The 19,577-nt window shown below is 45.1% G+C and overlaps 1 protein-coding gene across 1 annotated transcript in view; it reads left to right on the top strand.

Annotated features, from left to right (window-relative positions):
- Positions 1-19,577, top strand: part of pex14 (peroxisomal biogenesis factor 14) — a 370,669-nt gene that overhangs the window by 182,373 nt on the left and 168,719 nt on the right. Inside the window, exon 5 of the mRNA XM_072477722.1 lies at positions 16,239-16,361. Coding sequence (XP_072333823.1) covers positions 16,239-16,361 — 123 coding nt within the window. The remainder of the gene's footprint in view (positions 1-16,238; positions 16,362-19,577) is intronic.

The raw sequence follows: 19,577 nt of genomic DNA, 5'->3' as shown, positions 1-19,577 counted from the left end.
CTGGTGATGTTGTTTTGCCAGCCGCGGAGAGCTTTCCTCCTCTTGTCGATGAGATCTTGGATGGTGTGGTCATTCTCGTTGAATCAGTCTTGGTGGTTCCTGGTCTTGCAGCCAGCTTGAGATGATGACTGCCTTCAGCTCTTTCCAGTTTTCCGCCACTCCATTAGAATGAACGCTTTGGAGATTTTGGAGAAGGCGTTGTAGGACGTTCACTAGCACGCAAGGCTCTTGAAGCTGCTCAGCATTGATCTTTTTACCGAGCTGTTTCTTCATCTTCTGCTGCTTCTGGTGGAGGTTGATGGACGTAGAAGAGTGGATGAGCTAGTGGGCTGTCCAACAGTCATCTGCACTGGCATTGCTGATGAGGGCATCCTATTGGTCTCTGGGTCAGACAATGACATGTCAACCATGGGCGAGCACTTTGATCGTGAATGACTCCAGGAAGCCTCGAATTTGCCTTTTTGACAGTACAGTGTGTTAGTGATGACAAGCTGATGTTTTGTGCATTTGGCGAACAGGAGGACCCAGTTGGAGTTGGAATTCCCAATTCCTCCCTTTCCAGAGTTGGAAGTCCTTTCCAACTCCGACATTGCAGTCCCCTCGGATGGATGATCTTATCTTCCTTCGGAATGTTGAAGAGTATGGTGTCCAGGGTGGAGTAGAAGCCTTCTTTGGACGCCTCACTCACTGGCATTGAGGGTTGGGGCGTAGGCACTCATGACCATTGCCTGCTGGTCCTTCGCAAGTTGTAGACTTGAGAGTCATGAGGCATTTGTGGATACCGACGGGGAGTTCCAAATGTCGGTTGACAAGTTTGTTTTTGGCGAATCCAATTCCATGTTTCCTGGGCTGATCCTCAGGCTATCCTCTCCAGAAGAAGGTGTAAGCATCATTGTCTTCACTCAACTATCCTTCCTTCACCTGCTCTTCGGGTCCCTTGCAGGGCAGTAATGTCATTATTGAAGTGTCTGAGTCGGGCAGTTCTCTGTTCTGGTTTGGAGCAGGATTGTCCGGCGTACGATTAGGGAAGCGAAAGCGAGGGCGTTGGCCCCCTTCCCCATGTGTAACTCTGGCTGCTCCGATACCCCGAAGATTGCCACTATTGGGCATGGCTTCACCCTCACCCCCACAATCTTGGGACATTGCCTCGGAGAAGGCTGACCAGAACCCAGCAAGCTTGGGGCAAGCCCAAAACAGGTGGGTTGTGGTTGGTGGGTCCCAAAGGTTGGCCAGTTGTCAAAAATGGGTCCCCGGAAAAAAAGTTTGAAAAACACTGCTCCAAACCCTGGTCTCACCGACTGATGAGAAATGGATGATCTGTCAGTTTGATTTCACGGAGGTGGTGAAGAAATTCTTGAAAGGGCCTGGCCTGCCTTTCTGACCTACAGTCAGTAACAGAGCAAAACACACCCCTTTGCTTCTGACCTTTCAGAATTCCAAAAATGCCTGTGTGGATTTTATAGGTCTTTGCTTTGCAATCAAACAGGGTTTTTGTTTTATTTTAACAATGTGTCTCCACCATTCCAGCAGTGCCACATTTGATTCCCGTTAATCTGTCGGACTGAAGAAGAATATTTCGATCTGTTGTTATCCCTCTCTTTAATTTCCAATGGGTTGAACGCTAAATTGTCTAATGCTGGACAAGTAAATGTTTACTTGCATGAATAACTGAAGCAAGTCTAAGCAGACTTAATTCCTTTGGAGGAAGGGAGAAAGGAAAATCATTTTAATATACTGGTTGATCTCGGATTTGGAACTCTCCTCTCTCCACCTGTATCACATAGAACATAGAACTGTACAGCACAGTACAGGCCCTTCGGCCCACGATGTTGTGCCGAACTAGTCTGAAACTAAGATCAAATCAACCTACTCCCAATCATTCTAGTGCACTCCATATGCCTATCCAATAACCGCTTGAAAGTTCCTAAAGTGTCTGACTCCACTACCATAGCTGGGAGTGCTTTCCACGCCCCAACCACTCTCTGAGTAAAGAACTGGTAAATCTCCTTTGCACCCTTTCCAATGCTTCCACATCCTTCCTATAATGAGGTGACCAGAACTGCACACAATACTCCAAATGTGGTCTAACCAAGGTCTTGTACAGTTGCAGCATAACCTCACGGCTCTTAAACTCAATCCTCCTGTTAATAGATGCTAACACACTATAGGCTTTCTTCACGGCTCTATCCACTTGGGTGGCAACTTTCAGAGATCTATTGACATGAACTCCGAGATCTCTCTGCTCCTCCACATTCTTCAGAACCCTGCCGTTAACCCTGTAATCCGCATTCAAATTTGTCCGACCAAAATGAATCACCTCACACTTATCAGGGTTAAACTCCATCTGCCACTTTTCAGCCCGGCTCTGCATCCTATCAATGTCTCTTTGCAGCCGACAACAGCCCTCCACATTATCCACTATTCCACCAATCTTGGTGTCATCAGCAAATTTACTAACCCAACCTTCAACTCCACCATCCAAGTCATTGATAAAAATCACAAATAGCAGAGGACCCAGCACTGATCCCTGTGGTACACCGCTGGTGACTGGACTCCAGGATGGAAATTTACCATCTACCACCACCCTCTGTCTTCTATGTGATAGCCAGCTACTGATCCAATCGGCCAAATTTCCCTCTATGCCATGCCTCCTTACTTTGTGCATGAGCCGACCATGGGGCACCTTATCAAACGCCTTACTAAAATCCATGCATATGACATCAACTGCTCTACCTTCATCTATGTACTTAGTTACCTCCTCAAAGAATACAATCAAATTTGTGAGGCAAGACTTACCCCTCACAAATCTGTGCTGACTATCCTGGATTAAGCTGTATCTTTCCAAATGATCATGAATCCTATCCCTCAGGACCCTTTCCAATAATTTACCTAAGACCGAAGTGAGACTAACCGGCCTATCATTCCCAGGGTTACACCTATTCCCTTTGAACAAAGGGACAACATTTGCCTCTCTCCACTCTTCTGGCACTATTCCTGTAGACAGTGAGGACATAAAGATCAAAGCCAAAGGCTCTGCAATCTCATCCCTCGCCTCCCAAAGAATCCTAGGATATATCCCATCAGACCCAGGGGACTTATCTATCCTCAGGCTTCTCAAAATTTCTAACACATCTTCCTTCCGAATATCTACCTCATCCCCAGATACAAGTAAGGATCCCCATGATATTGTGAGAAAGCTTGAAGTGGTTTGCACAGCTTGAAAAGCTTCAATTAAATTAGACCTCAGTCGCTTTGCTGAGCCTGATCTTTGAAAGTACAAAAGAGACGCACACTGGCTTTTGTGGTCAGTGACAAAGCGATGGCTCCTGCTGCTGATCACAACTGTTGGGTAGCCTGCAGCGGAGCAGAGTGTTCGACGTTTTAGTTGCTGTGATATGAAGAGTTTAAAGTTCTGTTCCTTTTTCACAAACACCCATTTATTTTATTCCAACAGCCTTTGCACAAAACTCTAACTATACATCACCTGTCAGAGGCCACCTGAAGCCCCTTTACATATCAGTGTCAATTAATGGATACTTAACATAAATGAGACAACTAATTGCAATGTCTCTCAACCCATTACTTAACAGTCTCCCCTTCCTTGGAGAAAAAAAAATTAGGTGAAAACAAAATTTCAAGAAACTCAACGCACACATGGTTTCCCCCCGTTTTTTTTTGTTTGGACGAGAAAGAAAAAAAAAGTCACAGAAACAAGCGCCCTTCATTAACAATATCCAAAAGTTTCTGTGAACTCGCCCCTCTTTTAGTAAAACAGTCTGACAGTTGATAGCTCCTGTCGACCCATTTAATTTTTGTTATTTCCCCTCTGTCCAACATCTGCTTCAAACTTGCATTGTCTATCCGTAACCTCTTTTCATTGACACTTTTTGTAGAGTGCACATTTTCCCACAGGGATTTATTGTCAATGTGACAGTCAATAGTTATATTACCCGCAAAGGCAGCCGAGAATGAGGACTACATACAGGGCCTGGTGGTGAAGACGGAGATGCATGAGGCACATCAGAAACGATGTGTGGAAAGGTTGGAGGCACTGGAGAACAATGCAAGGAGGAACAACCTGAGGATTCTTGGTCTTCCTGAAGGTGCGGAGGGAGCGGACGTCGGGGCATATGTGAGCACGATGCTGCACTCGTTAATGGGAGCGGAGGCCCCGGCGGGTCCGTTGGAGGTGGAGGGAGCACACCGAGTGATGGCGCGAGGACCGAGAGCAGGAGAAATTCCCAGAGCCATAGTGGTGAGATTCCTCCGTTTTAAGGATAAAGAAGTGGTCCTTAGATGGGCAAAGAAAACTCGGAGCAGTAAATGGGAGAACGCGGTGATCCGCGTTTATCAAGACCGGAGTGCGGAGGTGGCGAGAAGGAGGGCGAGCTTTAATCGGGCCAAGGCGGTGCTTCATAAAAAGAAGATAAAATTTGGAATGCTGCAACCGGCAAGACTGTGGGTCACATATCGAGGAAGGCACCACTACTTTGAGACGGCGGATGAAGCGTGGACTTTTATTGTGGAAGAAAAACTGGAATGAGCGAGTTATTAAAAAGAACGTTTGAACAAAGTGGTGGGGCGAATGTGGGGGGCGAAGAGGGGGGTTAAAAAAGGGGGGAAAGAGGAGTTTTATGTACTAATCCTGCGATGTGGTAACTTTTCTCTCTTCCACAGGTGGTGATGGGGGGAGGAGGGGAGGTGGAGGAGATGGGGCGTTGGCCATTGGGGGCGGGGCCAAGGGAGAAGCGCGGGCTTGGTTCCCGCGCTATGATAATCATGGCGGGAATAGAGAAGCAGGAAGGAGGGGGCGTCGCACGGTGCGAGCCGAGGTCACGGGGGGAAGCCGAGGTCGGCCAGAGTTTGCTGACTTCTGGGAGCAACATGGGGGGAGTAATTACGCTAGCGGGGGATCTAGCGGGGGGGGGGTGGGAGGGGGAAATTACTGGGTTGCTGCTGCTGGGGAGAGGGGGAGCTGGTATGGGAGGGGATGGGCGGGGGGGGCACCGCCTGGGGGAGATACAGCTGCGTGGGAACCGGGTGAGGAGCTGGAAAAAGGGGATGGCTAATCGACAAGGGGGGGGGGGGTAGGAAGCCCCCCAACCCGGCTGATCACGTGGAACGTGAGAGGGCTGAACGGGCCGATAAAGAGGGCACGGGTACTCGCACACCTTAAGAAACTTAAGGCAGATGTGGTTATGTTACAGGAAACGCACCTGAAACTGATAGACCAGGTTAGGCTACGCAAAGGATGGGTGGGGCAGGTGTTCCATTCGGGGCTAGATGCGAAAAACAGGGGGGTGGCTATATTAGTGGGGAAGCGGGTAATGTTCGAGGCAAAGACTATAGTGGCGGATAACGGGGGCAGATACGTGATGGTGAGTGGCAAACTACAGGGGGAGACGGTGGTTTTGGTAAACGTATATGCCCCGAACTGGGATGATGCCAATTTTATGAGGCGGATGCTAGGACGCATTCCGGACCTAGAGATGGGAAAGCTGATAATGGGGGGAGATTTTAATACGGTGTTGGAACCAGGGCTGGATAGGTCGAAGTCCAGGACTGGAAGGAGGCCGGCCGCAGCCAAGGTTCTTAAAGATTTTATGGAGCAGATGGGAGGAGTAGACCCGTGGAGATTTAGCAGACCTAGGAGTAAGGAGTTCTCGTTTTTCTCCTATGTCCATAAAGTCTACTCGCGAATAGACTTTTTTGTGCTGGGAAGGGCGTTGATCCCGAAGGTGAGGGGAACGGAGTATACGGCTATAGCCATTTCGGATCACGCTCCACACTGGGTAGACTTGGAGATAGGGGAGGAAACAGGAGGGCGCCCACCCTGGAGAATGGACATGGGACTAATGGCAGATGAGGGGGTGTGTCTAAGGGTGAGGGGGTGCATTGAAAAGTACTTGGAAATCAATGATAATGGGGAGGTCCAGGTGGGAGTGGTCTGGGAGGCGCTGAAGGCGGTGGTTTGAGGGGAGCTGATATCAATAACGGTACATAAAGGGAAGCAGGAGAGTAAGGAACGGGAGCGGTTGCTGCAAGAACTTTTGAGGGTGGACAGACAATATGCGGAAGCACCGGAGGAGGGACTGTACAGGGAAAGGCAAAGGCTACATGTAGAATTTGACTTGCTGACTACGGGCACTGCAGAGGCACAATGGAGGAAGGCACAGGGTGTACAGTACGAATATGGAGAGAAGGCGAGCAGGTTGCTGGCACACCAATTGAGGAAAAGGGGAGCAGCGCGGGAAATAGGGGGAGTGAGGGATGAGGAAGGAGAGATGGAGCGGGGAGCGGAGAGAGTGAATGGAGTGTTCAAGACATTTTATAAAAAATTATATGAAGCTCAACCCCCGGATGGGAGGGAGAGAATGATGGGCTTTTTGGATCGGCTGGAATTTCCCAAGGTGGAAGAGCAGGAAAGGGTGGGACTGGGAGCACAGATCGAGGTAGAAGAAGTGGTGAAAGGAATTAGGAGCATGCAGGCGGGAAAGGCCCCGGGACCGGATGGATTCCCAGTCGAATTCTATAGAAAATATATGGACTTGCTCGCCCCGGTATTGACGAGGACCTTTAATGAGGCAAAGGAAAGGGGACAACTGCCCCCGACTATGTCTGAAGCAACGATATTGCTTCTCTTAAAGAAGGAAAAGGATCTGCTACAGTGCGGGTCCTATAGACCTATTTCCCTCCTAAATGTAGATGCCAAGATCCTGGCCAAGGTAATGGCAATGAGAATAGACGAATGTGTCCCGGGGGTGGTCCACGAGGACCAAACTGGGTTTGTGAAGGGGAGACAGCTGAACACGAATATACGGAGGCTGTTAGGGGTAATGATGATGCCCCCACCAGAGGGGGAAACGGAGATAGTAGTGGCGATGGATGCCGAGAAAGCATTTGATAGAGTGGAGTGGGATTATTTGTGGGAGGTGTTGAGGAGATTTGGTTTTGGAGAGGGGTATGTTAGATTGGTGCAGCTGTTGTATTGGGCCCTGATGGCGAGCGTGGTCACGAATGGACGGGGATCTGCATATTTTCGGCTCCATAGAGGGACAAGGCAGGGATGCCCTCTGTCCCCATTATTGTTTGCACTGGCGATTGAGCCCCTGGCGATAGCGTTGAGGGGTTCCAAGAAGTGGAGGGGAGTACTTAGAGGAGGAGAAGGACACCGGGTATCTTTGTATGCGGACGATTTGTTACTATATGTGGAAGACCCGGCGGAGGGAATGCCAGAAATAATGCGGATACTTGGGGAGTTTGGAGATTTTTCAGGGTATAAATTGAACATGGGGAAAAGTGAGTTGTTTGTGGTGCATCCAGGGGAGCAGAGTAGAGAAATAGAGGACCTACCGTTGAGGAAGGTAACAAGGGACTTTCGTTACCTGGGGATCCAGATAGCCAAGAATTGGGGCACATTGCATAGGTTAAATTTAACGCGGTTGGTGGAACAAATGGAGGAGGATTTCAAGAGATGGGATATGGTATCCCTGTCACTGGCAGGGAGGGTGCAGGCGGTTAAGATGGTGGTCCTCCCGAGATTCCTCTTTGTGTTTCAGTGCCTCCCGGTGGTGATCACGAAGGCTTTTTTTAAAAGGATCGAAAAGAGCATCATGGGTTTTGTGTGGGCCGGGAAGACCCCGAGAGTGAGGAAGGGATTCTTACAGCGTAGCAGGGAAAGGGGGGGGCTGGCACTACCGAGCCTAAGTGAGTATTATTGGGCCGCTAATATTTCAATGGTGCGTAAGTGGATGGGAGAGGAGGAGGGAGCGGCGTGGAAGAGATTAGAGAGGGCGTCCTGTAGGGGGACTAGCCTACAGGCTATGGTGACAGCCCCATTGCCGTTCTCACCGTGGAACTACACCACAAGCCCGGTGGTGGTGGCTACACTGAAGATTTGGGGACAGTAGAGACGGCATAGGGGAAAGACTGGAGCCTTGGGGGGGTCCCCGATAAGAAACAACCATAGGTTTGCCCCGGGGGGAATGGATTGGGGATATGGAATGTGGCAAAGAGCAGGAATAACGCAACTGAAAGATCTGTTTGTGGATGGGAAGTTCGCGAGTCTGGGAGCGCTGACCGAGAAATATGGGTTGCCCCAAGGGAATGCATTCAGGTATATGCAACTGAGGGCTTTTGCGAGGCAACAGGTGAGGGAATTCCCGCAGCTCCCGACACAAGAGGTGCAGGACAGAGTGATCTCAAAGACATGGGGTGGGGGATGGTAAGGTGTCAGATATATATAGGGAAATGAGGGACGAAGGGGAGACTATGGTAGATGAACTAAAAGGGAAATGGGAAGAAGAGCTGGGGGAGGAGATCGAGGAGGGGCTGTGGGCAGATGCCCTAAGCAGGGTAAACTCGTCGTCCTCGTGTGCCAGGCTAAGCCTGATTCAGTTTAAGGTATTATACAGGGCGCATATGACTGGAGCACGGCTCAGTAAATTTTTTGGGGTGGAGGATAGGTGTGCGAGGTGCTCGAGAAGCCCAGCGAATCATACCCATATGTTTTGGTCATGCCTGGCACTACAGGGGTTTTGGATGGGGGTGACAAAGGTGCTTTCAAAAGTAGTAGGGGTCCGGGTCGAACCAAGCTGGGGGTTGGCTATATTTGGGGTTGCATAAGAACCGGGAGTGCAGGAGGCAAGAGAGGCCGATGTTTTGGCCTTTGCGTCCCTAGTAGCCCGGCGTAGGATATTGCTAATGTGGAAAGAAGCCAAGCCCCCGGGGGTGGAGACCTGGATAAATGACATGGCAGGGTTTATAAAGCTAGAGCGGATTAAGTTCGTCCTAAGGGGGTCGGCTCAAGGGTTCACCAGGCGGTGGCAACCGTTCGTCGAATACCTCGCAGAAAGATAGATGGAATGGAAAAAAGAAGGCAGCAGCAGCAGCCCAGGATCGGGAGGGGGGGGGAAGAACCAGAAGGACTCTCAGGGTTGTTAATATATACTGTATAATATGTATAGGTCGTTGCTACAGATAATTATATATTGGACTGTTAAATTATATTTTTGGAGAGTGTTACTTGTGATAAGGCAGTTGCCAATTAGGGTTAGTTTTCATTTTTGTTATTTATTATTTATTCATTTTCTGTTTATAAAATAGGTCATTGTTATTTGTGTTGTTATAATATTGTGTAAAGGATGCACAATGTACTGTGTTGGTTGACCAAAAATTTTCAATAAAATATTTTAAAAAAAATAGTTATATTACCCAAATCCCCTAATCCCAAAACTTCTGTCAATATCATACTTATATAAAAGGCCATATCCACCGCCTACAAGGCTTAACGTCTCAGCAGCCAAAGTGCTTTTTACCACTCTCCTTATTTTCTTTGTTTCCTACACAAGCGGGCAACATTTACCATTGTTCCCCAAAAGGAAAATTATAAAACCTCCTGCGCTTGAAACCCCATCACAAAAATTTGCGTAGGAAGCATCACTATAAACTATGAGTTTCAATTGCCTAAGGTCACCTAAAACCAGGAACTTCAAAACACACTCCTGCATTTTTAGTTTGGCCAACGCTTTATTTGCTCTTATTATGTCTTCCACTTTGGGATCATTCATTTTTGTACTCAACTCTAAGACATCAAAACTCACGTCCGGTCTAGTCTGTCTACCTAACCAGTTCAGTTGCCCAATTAAACTTTGCAGTTGCTCTTTTTCTATCTTTGAAACCATTGCGTCTTTTTGTGAAACTCGGCCACGACTAATTGCTATTGGGTTGATGCGTTCCAAATAAGATTGCTGACGTAAAGTTGCCCCTAACTTAGTCTGTCCAATTTCCAGTCCAATATATTTAAATGCACCGGAAGCCTGACTTCCAACCCTGAATTCTTTCCTCAAACCAGAGATTACAATAGCTTCAAAATCACTAGTCCCACCCCACAAAAAATCATCGACATGCATCATAAAAATGCCAGAAAGATTTCCTTTATAGTGCCAGTAAAACATTGCAGGATCTGCTTTCAATTGGCAACAGCCTAACTTTAACAAAACTGACCTTACCAAAAAATACCAGACTCTAGATGCATCATTTAATCCATATACACATTTGTTCAACTTCCAGAGTACCCCTTCTGTGTTAGCTGCTTCTTTAGGAGGACGGAGAAAAATGTCTCTCTGGAGCTGATGCCCCTGCAAAAAGGCAGCTTTTATATCTATAGATTTGCATTCCCATGCCTTTGTGGCTAATAGAGCCAAGAAGATCTTTAAAATAACCTTTCCTGATGTAGGTGAATCTACCCTTAAATCCTGATCTTCTAAGTTTTCTTCAAATCCCCTTGCCACAAGCCTGGCCTTTGCCTTATAAGTTCCATCTGGAAGAACCTTTTCTGTGCAAATCCATCTGTGGGATAGAGCTCTTTGTCCCCTATCCGGTACTTCCGTGTATACCCCAAATTCACTCCAACTATGCAATTCTTGCTGTTTAGCTTCTTTGATAACTTTTTCATCTAATTTATTTGAAGCCACCAAAATCTCACGTGTATGTGGGCTTCTACTCCTATTAGTATTCGTAGTCTTACTCATGTTCCGAGTTCTTGATAAACTACGTCCCCTCTCCCGCCTGGTATCTCGTTCTGTACTGCTACTGCTTGATCTTTCCCTTCAGCTGTGGGATGTCCTTTCAATAGTTCTCGACCTTTTCCTGTGGACCTGTTCACTATCCGATGTACTATCTGAACTGGCACTGCGTTTCTGTGCCCTCCATTTTTGAACTTCGTTTTCCCAATTCATTGTCTTGACTCCTTCCCCTGAATGCGGTACATTCAACCAATGTTTATACTTTCCAGTGGCCTCCCCTGCTCTACTAATAACAGTTGCATCCTTCAATTGACTAGACCCATCAGGCAAGTATGTCGCTTTTGTACCAACTTTTGGCAGTTGCCCTTTCGGAAAAATGGCCTGTTCAAATTCATCGGAAGTGTTGTGTTCCTCCACAGAAACCCTGTCTATATCAGTTAATTGGTCTGTAACACATGCGTACCAGATGACTCTGGTTCCTCGTCATGTCTGTCTGCTCTGTCTAAATTTGAAAATTTGTAATCTGTACCCATCATCCTTGATGAATGTACCCTAACAGTTTGATTACCATGTTGCAAAATAATTGTTTTGCCATCTATGCCTATGATCTTCCCTGGGCCTTTCCATTCATTAGAATTGTCTCTCTTATAGTATACCATGCCTCCTTGCTGAAAAACGGCATCTGATGGCCGTACGTTATGTCTTAAAGCTCTGCGAATTCTTTCAGAGACTTCTGCTTCCAAAAAAGTTTTTCTATTGCTATGTAATGCATTTAAATGTTCAGCAAAACCAGAGCTAATTGTAGTCCCCTCCCAAGCTGGAGGCTGGTCATCCAAAATGGACGGAATTTTAGGATTTCTACCAAACACTAATTGATAGCCCCCAACCATCTGCAATGAGTTCTTTGCATGTACTGCCCATGCTAAAGCTGAATTTAGCCTGCAATTTGGTTGATCTGCCAAAATTTTCCGAAGCATGTCGTTGATGACAGCATGATTTCTTTCACAGACACCATTACTAAATGGGCTTTATGCAGCCGTATTCGTAACTCTAATATTCATGTTTTCACACATATCCCTAAACTCATCATTAGCAAATTCTCCCCCATTGTCCGTAAGGAATTTTGCCGGTGGACCCATTCCTGTCCCTATCCATTTTTCCACGATTTGATCCAGAATTACACTCTTTTCTTTACTTCGTACAATCGTTGATTGACTAAATCTGGTTGCTAAATCTACAAAATGCAAAATAAATATATTATTTGCTTTATCCCAGATCTTAAGGTCCATGGCCACAATGTCGTTAAAATCCCTGGCCAAAGGTAGGGTTACTATCGGCCATGCTGGTGTCCTTCTGTACTTCCTACAAACTTCACAGCGGTCACTAACCTGTTCTATCAGTTTAGTATAGTCGTCATCCCTTACCCCTGCATCCTTTAATACATTTTTCAGCCTCCAAGGAGACGGATGTGCAAATTGCCTATGCAGTTTTAATACCACAAGCTTTTTATCACCTAAAGTCCCATTTTCAACTGCCAGTAACACATCCTTAATCACTCTACTTGAAATATTATTTGTCAGTAGTGGAATACAATAGTGTCCCGGCTGTGTAAATTGTAAGTCCACCGTCTTTCCAAAAACTGTTGCCTATATCCAGTTTCATGTGTGCTTTCTTCATCGACGGTCTGCTCAGAAGCAAAGGTATCTCACTTGATACAACATCCATGCTAATGAAATGATTCACTCCGGCAATATTGCAAGGGATCACCACTCTTTTCAGCGACTTCAGAGTATTATCATCCCCAAACCTGACACTTGTGGAACTTTCAAATTCCTTAACCTTGTTACGATTTTCAGCATTCAAAGAGTCCAGGTAACATTTTAACCAGTCAATTCCACACACAGTAGATGTGCAGCCACTGTCCAATACAGCACAGTTGAAGGATTCTGCAACCAACACCCTCATTACTGACGTAATACTGCTTGTCAATAGGACAATGCCTTCTTTCTGGTCACTATCTTTTTCCACTTCTGACTCTTCCGTGTCATGTGTCACTTCAAACACTCTATCATAATGAGTTGGACAGTTGAAAGCATAATGGTATTGAGAGTCACATCGAAAACATCAATTTATCATGCCCTGTGCATTTCTGGGGTTCATCTTCCTATTGTAGGTTCTAACTGGGTTTCTGTCTTCATAATTTCCTTGTCTCGGTCTCCTTCTATAGTGTTGAGCCCTGTTCGTAGCCGTACAATTTCGCCATCCTGTTAGTAGTGTATCTTCCACATTCTGCCTTATTTGGGTCATCAGAGCCATCGGAATCGAATGTTTCCCCAGAAACTTTTGTAAAGCTTTTGTCATCTGTTTGAATAAGGTATCCTTACTAGTAAACTGAACTCCTGTCAAAACCAGGAGCCTATCCATATTGCTCACTCTAGCACAGTCAAGTAATTTAAAGGCCAACACAGACTGTGGAAATTCCAGGTTGTGTTTCTGCAGCCTTTTATATAGTCTGCCAAATTCCATTATATAGTCTTCCATGGAGATATCCTCCATTTTCCGGAACTTATCAAAATCCGACCATGCTTCATACGCACTTAACAGGTCATCTTTCTTATAAATCTTATCCATGTAATGTAATAGTCTCCAGACCTTCTTCTGAGTCTAACTCTTCCAATTCCAGCTCAGGAAGCACTTTGTTTCGGATTTTACTGCCATATGGTAAAGAAAGAGCCAATGCCATACCTTGTTTTCTCTTTCCCAAAGCAGTTACCTTAGTCCACATAACTACTGCACTTCTCCATTGGTCGTACGATTCCCTTTCAGAAAATAAGGGAGGATAGTCATATCCAGCCATCTTTATCCTCGGTTCAGCCATATATCCCTTTTTATTTCTTCTTTTCTCACTCACTCCTTGGTTTGATCTGGAAAAGTTGTATCTTTCAACCCTTCACATTTACACAGCAACCATTCTCTGCTACCAATTGTTAGACGTTTCAGTTGCTGTGATATGAAGAGTCTAAAGTTCTGTTCCTTCATCACAAACACCCGTTATTTCATTCCAACAGCCTTTGCACAAAACTCTCACTATACATCACCTGCCAGGGGGCACCTGAAGCCCCTTTACATATCCGTGTCAATTAATGGATACTTAACATAAATGAGACAACTAATTGCAATGTCTCTTAACCCATTACTTAACACAGAGAATGGCAGACCGGAACTTAAGGATGTCCACGTTCCTCTGTGCTTGCCCTAAATCCAGAAGTGACCAGAGTGATAATGCTGGTGACCGTCGATCGTTAATGTACAAACCTTGCAAATCCCGGGCTGCGACTTCGGCTGCGCAGAATGAGCAAGATTGTAATGAAGCATCCGTTGTTTCATCATTGCTGCAGGCATTAAACCGTTTACTTAATTGAGATTTCAACATTGAATTGTCATAAAAATACAGAGTTCCTAAAATAAATGTAGAATATTTCCTCTTTGTAATATGTGCTAGAAATGTATTTAAGTTGGTGAAGGTTTTAAGGAGACATTTTTATCCAATTGTTAAAATGTGTGGAGCATGAACATTTAATTTTGACAAACGACATTGGGTGGGGAGGGGGGAGTTTTCAATCCACCAAAATAGGATTTTTCAGTTAGTCTGCTTTCTGATCTGTTATTTTCCCATTCAGCTTTCCCCTGGGTTTATGTCCTGTCGTACAACAGTGATAACTTTGCTCTAAATAAGGGATGGATAAATTATAATTCAATATATTTTTCCAGATCCTGTTGCACATAGTTATATTGTAATGTGAATACGGTTACTTCCCAATAATCAGTTCAACTATCAGACTCTACATTCATAATGGTTATGCCACAATTGTCGTTCCTTCAGTATGGATGTTCATCATGGCTCACAGGGCACGCTGACTGTTGTCGATCAGTACTGTAGCAGACACAGAGAAACTTGAACCCAGGGAGGGACGGGAAGAAACAGCTCCATTCTGCAAATTGCATCAAATAAACCAGAATGCTTTTAAGGCAGTGATACTATCTCGGGTATCTGAGAAATATTTGATTTCTGAAAATAATTAGGATGGGTTCTTCTTCTCATGTATAGCTGTGTGCTGTATGTATAATATAAATTCCTATCACAGCTGTTGTGGGTTCTGCAGTCATTGATGAGATTGCAGTCCTATAATCACCCCAAGGTATCTATTATTTGTGTTAAAGGAGTTGGAACATTCTGATTTATTCTAATAATATATTCATTTTAAATCTGCACTTTATTCATGCAAATTGCCGGTTGAGATATATGAAATACAATATGTGATGTTTATATTAATGCTGTGCGGATGGAGATTACACACTCTCTTAAAATTCCTGAGTTTTGGGTTGTCAACTCGGAGGCTTGGATCCTGATCTTGTCTCGGGTGTGGGATGAACAGTTTTGCAGTTGGGACAGCAACGAGTACCATTTACTTTGTTTCCATTTCCTGGCCAGAGCCAGTCAGCTTGAAAGGCTGGCTATCAAGGGAATGTGCCTTTGGCACCAGGATGTAGTCAGGGAGTGGAGTGGAGAGAGGAGAGGGATCAGAGACCGGAACAGAGATTGGTGTTGAGGGGAAAGTCGGAAGGGTCGGGAGCAGTGATGTGTGTGAGCTGTGCTACTTTGCAGCCACATAGTAATACTGGACGTGGAACAAGGGCCATGCACAAGCAACGCTTCTTTTATGGTGCACGGAACAATCTTGAAGGGGCCACACTGTGCAACAAGCTGGCTGCACGCACAACTGAAGTCAATGGGATCGTTGTTCAGGGGCGGGGAGACGGGGGTGAGCTTAAGGGTCTGGGGAAGATCAGAATGGTTGGAATGGGGTGTTCAGTCACGGGGGGTAGGTGAATCAGGTAAGTGGACTTTTCATCTACATCCAGCATCTTCACCTCCCTTTACCTGCTGCATTTCCTCAGGCCAGCTGCAGTTCACTTAAAACGCTGGTTAATCTTAAGGCACACAACCTCAATACAATTAAACGGCCAGTCCGGGTCCTGCGAGTGGGTTGGTTCCCGTCTCCGTTAACATTGAAAGTGGGCAGATTAGGTATTAAATTTGAGCACTTTTACATCCCATCTTCAGGAATTAAGATTCCCTCTCGTGCCCTTAATGTCAGCTCGCTCTACATTGTGGCTGCCAGTCGTAGCTTTGTATTTTGGGCGAGGTATTAAACGGAATGGTTGGGGAGAGATCCATTCTTCTATCAATTTGATTTCCTGCTGCTAGCGTCCATTTATCTCTAAGAATGAAATGTTACACTAATTTAAAAATGATTGGTAGCAGGTTTGGGACAAATTAGCTGAAATATCAAAATGAATATTTGATGATAAAACTTGTTTTGGTTTTAGAATAGTCAATGTTGGATATTCAAAACATTGAAAACTTTTTACTTTTTATCCGAGTACTGTATTAATAATAAAATGTTCAGTTTTACATTGTTTTAATCAAATATTACGATATTGCTTTTTCCATGAGGATCCTGCACCTCTCGATCATTCACTGAACTGGCATAATATTGGAACACCTTGTCATGAGAAATGTTTGACTTCTGAAAATAATTAGGATAATTTTTTGTTCCCACTTACAATTCTGGGCGCAGTATTATTTGTCTGCCTTAAAATAATAGTTTATCTGTGTACGGTTATGACTTTACATTTTCTTTCCTGTAGGTCTAACAGACGAAGAGGTTGAGCTAGCTCTACAACAGTCGAACACTGCCACTGATGAAGTACTTGGGCCTGCCACCCAGCAGCATTTGGTGCACCCTTCACACCTTGCTGCTGTCCCATACAGTGAGTATTCTCCGATAGTTTGATGGTTGAATGGTCCCCCAGTGGTATGAGTGGAACATGCATTTGATAAGTGTGCCCTTATATAGGATTTAAAGGTGGTCCTGTTATGGATTTACATATTAGAATCGAAAGCACATTTCCATGCTCAATATCTTACAGACCAATTAAATTTTCATATCTTGTATTTATTGCTGAAAAAAGACATTGACACCTAATGACATCCAAAGAACAAAGAAAGGTTCAGCACAGGAACAGGCCCTTTGGCCCTCCAAGCCCGTGCCGACCATGCTGCCCGCCTAAACTAAAATCTTCTACACTCCCTGGGTCCGTATCCCTCTATTCCCATCATATTCATGTATTTGTCAAGATGCCCCTTAAATGTCACTATCGTACCTGCTTCCATCACCACCTCCGGCAGCGAGTTCCAGGCACCCGCTACCCTCTGTGTAAAAAAACTTGCCTCGTACATCTCTAAACCTTGCCCCTTGCACCTTAAACCTATGCCCCCTAGTAATTGACTCCTCTACCCTGGGAAAAAGCCTCTGACTATCCACTGTCTATGCCCCTCATAATTTTGCAGACAAATAACATCAATAACATCCAATAACATCTAACCTCCTACTCCTTGCATAATTCTGATATGCGATTGATACATTGCTGTATTTAAATCTGCAGCTGCATGTAATAATTTCCTTCCATGTCTTTTTCTTTTTTCTTTTAATTTTAGAGTATCCAATTTATTTTTTCCAATTAAGGGGCAATTTACCTTGGCCAATCCTCCTAAGAAGCACATCTTTGGGTTGTGGGGGCTAAACCCACGCAAACATGGGGAGAATGTGTAAACTCCACACGGACAGTGACCCAGAGCCGGGATCGAACCTGGGATCTCGGCGCTGTGAGGCAACTGTGCTAACCACTTGCGCCACCGTGCTGCCCTTTCCTTCCATGTCTTAATGGGCTCCGTCAGACGGTCATATTCAACTTGGAAATGCAACAGTCAAATTAACTCACTTTCCTTGACATGTTAATTGAGAAGTCTGCTGGGGGTTCTCTGCAAGGTCCATGGCAAGCCTATCTTCACTGATCAGTATATGCATTGTGATTCTTACAATTTCACGCGCTATAAGATTGGCCTCATCGGCATCCTGGTAAATAGAGCTCGAAGCATTTGCTCACCATGCAAGCTTGATGCCAAAATAGGGGGCATCAAAGGCATCCTGTGGAAATGGCTACCCTGATTTGAGTTTACCGCGCAAACAAATGAACTGGCCTATGGTTGTCACTTTCGGCCCTGAAACATGCCCAGTCTTACTTCGATTACCCTGAAAGTGCAAGATAACTCAGAAATCTGAGCCACAGGTGAAGCAGTTGGAACACGAGTGGTATTTGCCACTAACAGAATACTGCTGTCAAGCCAAAAAGATGTTCTGCCTATCACACAAATGTGGTGTATGAATTTTAGTGCAGATGTGATGATAGGTATGCAGGCCATACCTCCCAAAGACTGACAGATCGTATCAAATAGCATGTCCCTTCCAATGTTCTCAATGAGTAAGATACAGACTGTACCCAACTAGCCCGTGCGTGCAAAACACAGTGTCCAATATTAGATTTGGTTTCGCGATTGAGCAACATTATGCTGAATAACCATTTGTGTGCCAAGAATTATGCCAATTTAAGATTGTCAATTAGGCCTGCAGTGTGGTGCATTTATGTGTACTAATACACAGGGCCCTGTTCTTTGCAGACAGAAAGAACATGTACACACATTGCACCTGTTTAGGCTCTCAATCAGAGTCAAACTGCCTGGTTTAAATTTCAAACAATGCTTGGCAGTTAACTATCAGTCACCATCAACTGGTGCATTCTCCATGGTAACGCCTCTACAATCAGTCTGCTTGTCAACCAATTAGCACTTTCTTCTCACACTTTGTAAATTGTTGTTCCCTTTACATTTGGTATTGCGAATTATCCTAATGTATACAAGACGCGAAGCTTCAACAAAAATGTGTCTCTCTTTCAGCAATACTCAAATTCTGTACCACTGCACAACTTATATTTACATAGCAATGGGTGAACAGGATTTGGGCAAAAGTGTAATAAATTGAGGAAATCCCCAGGCTATTTGTAGAGAATAAATCATGCGAGAAAACATTGGTCAGTGCTTTTTCCTAGTCACCAGGAGCATCATCACTGGTAGTACAGGAATTCATGACCGAAATAGTAGCATTAGGGAGTGTTTCAATATTCAGTGTACACTAAATACTTAAATGTCTGACTTGCAGATAGATTGAAATTTCCTTGACCTGCCAACACTGCTTCCTCATCTACATTGGATCCTGGTTAAACATTGTCCTGATTTCAAAATTTTAATTCTCGCATTACAGAGACCTGGTTGAGGGAAGGGCAGGATTGGCAGCTAAACGTTCCAGGATTTAGATGTTTCAGGCGGGATAGAGGGGGATGTAAAAGGGGAGGCGGAGTTGCGCTACTTGTTCAGGAGAGTATCACAGCTATACAGCGAGAGGACACCTCAGAGGGCAGTGAGGCTATATGGGTAGAGATCAGGAATAAGAAGGGTGCAGTCACAATGTTGGGGGTATACTACAGGCCTCCCAACAGCCAGCGGGAGATAGAGGAGCAGATAGGTAGACAGATTTTGGAAAAGAGTAAAAACAACAGGGTTGTGGTGATGGGAGACTTCAACTTCCCCAATATTGACTGGGACTCACTTAGTGCCAGGGGCTTAGACGGGGCAGAGTTTGTAAGGAGCATCCAGGAGGGCTTCTTAAAACAATATGTAAACAGTCCAACTAGGGAAGGGGCGGTACTGGACCTGGTATTGGGGAATGAGCCCGGCCAGGTGGTAGATGTTTCAGTAGGGGAGCATTTCGGTAACAGTGACCACAATTCAGTAAGTTTTAAAGTACTGGTGGACAAGGATAAGAGTGGTCCGAGGATGAATGTGCTAAATTGGGGGAAGGCTAATTATAACAATATTAGGCGGGAACTGAAGAACATAGATTGGGGGCGGATGTTTGAGGGCAAATCAACATCTGACATGTGGGAGGCTTTCAAGTGTCAGTTGAAAGGAATACAGGACAGGCATGTTCCTGTGAGGAAGAAAGATAAATACGGCAATTTTCGGGAACCTTGGATGACGAGTGATATTGTAGGCCTCGTCAAAAAGAAAAAGGAGGCATTTGTCAGGGCTAA

This window comes from Scyliorhinus torazame, chromosome 16 (assembly GCF_047496885.1).
Source record: "Scyliorhinus torazame isolate Kashiwa2021f chromosome 16, sScyTor2.1, whole genome shotgun sequence".
NCBI lineage: Eukaryota > Metazoa > Chordata > Chondrichthyes > Carcharhiniformes > Scyliorhinidae > Scyliorhinus > Scyliorhinus torazame.
This window is presented reverse-complemented; position numbering and strand designations above follow the sequence as displayed.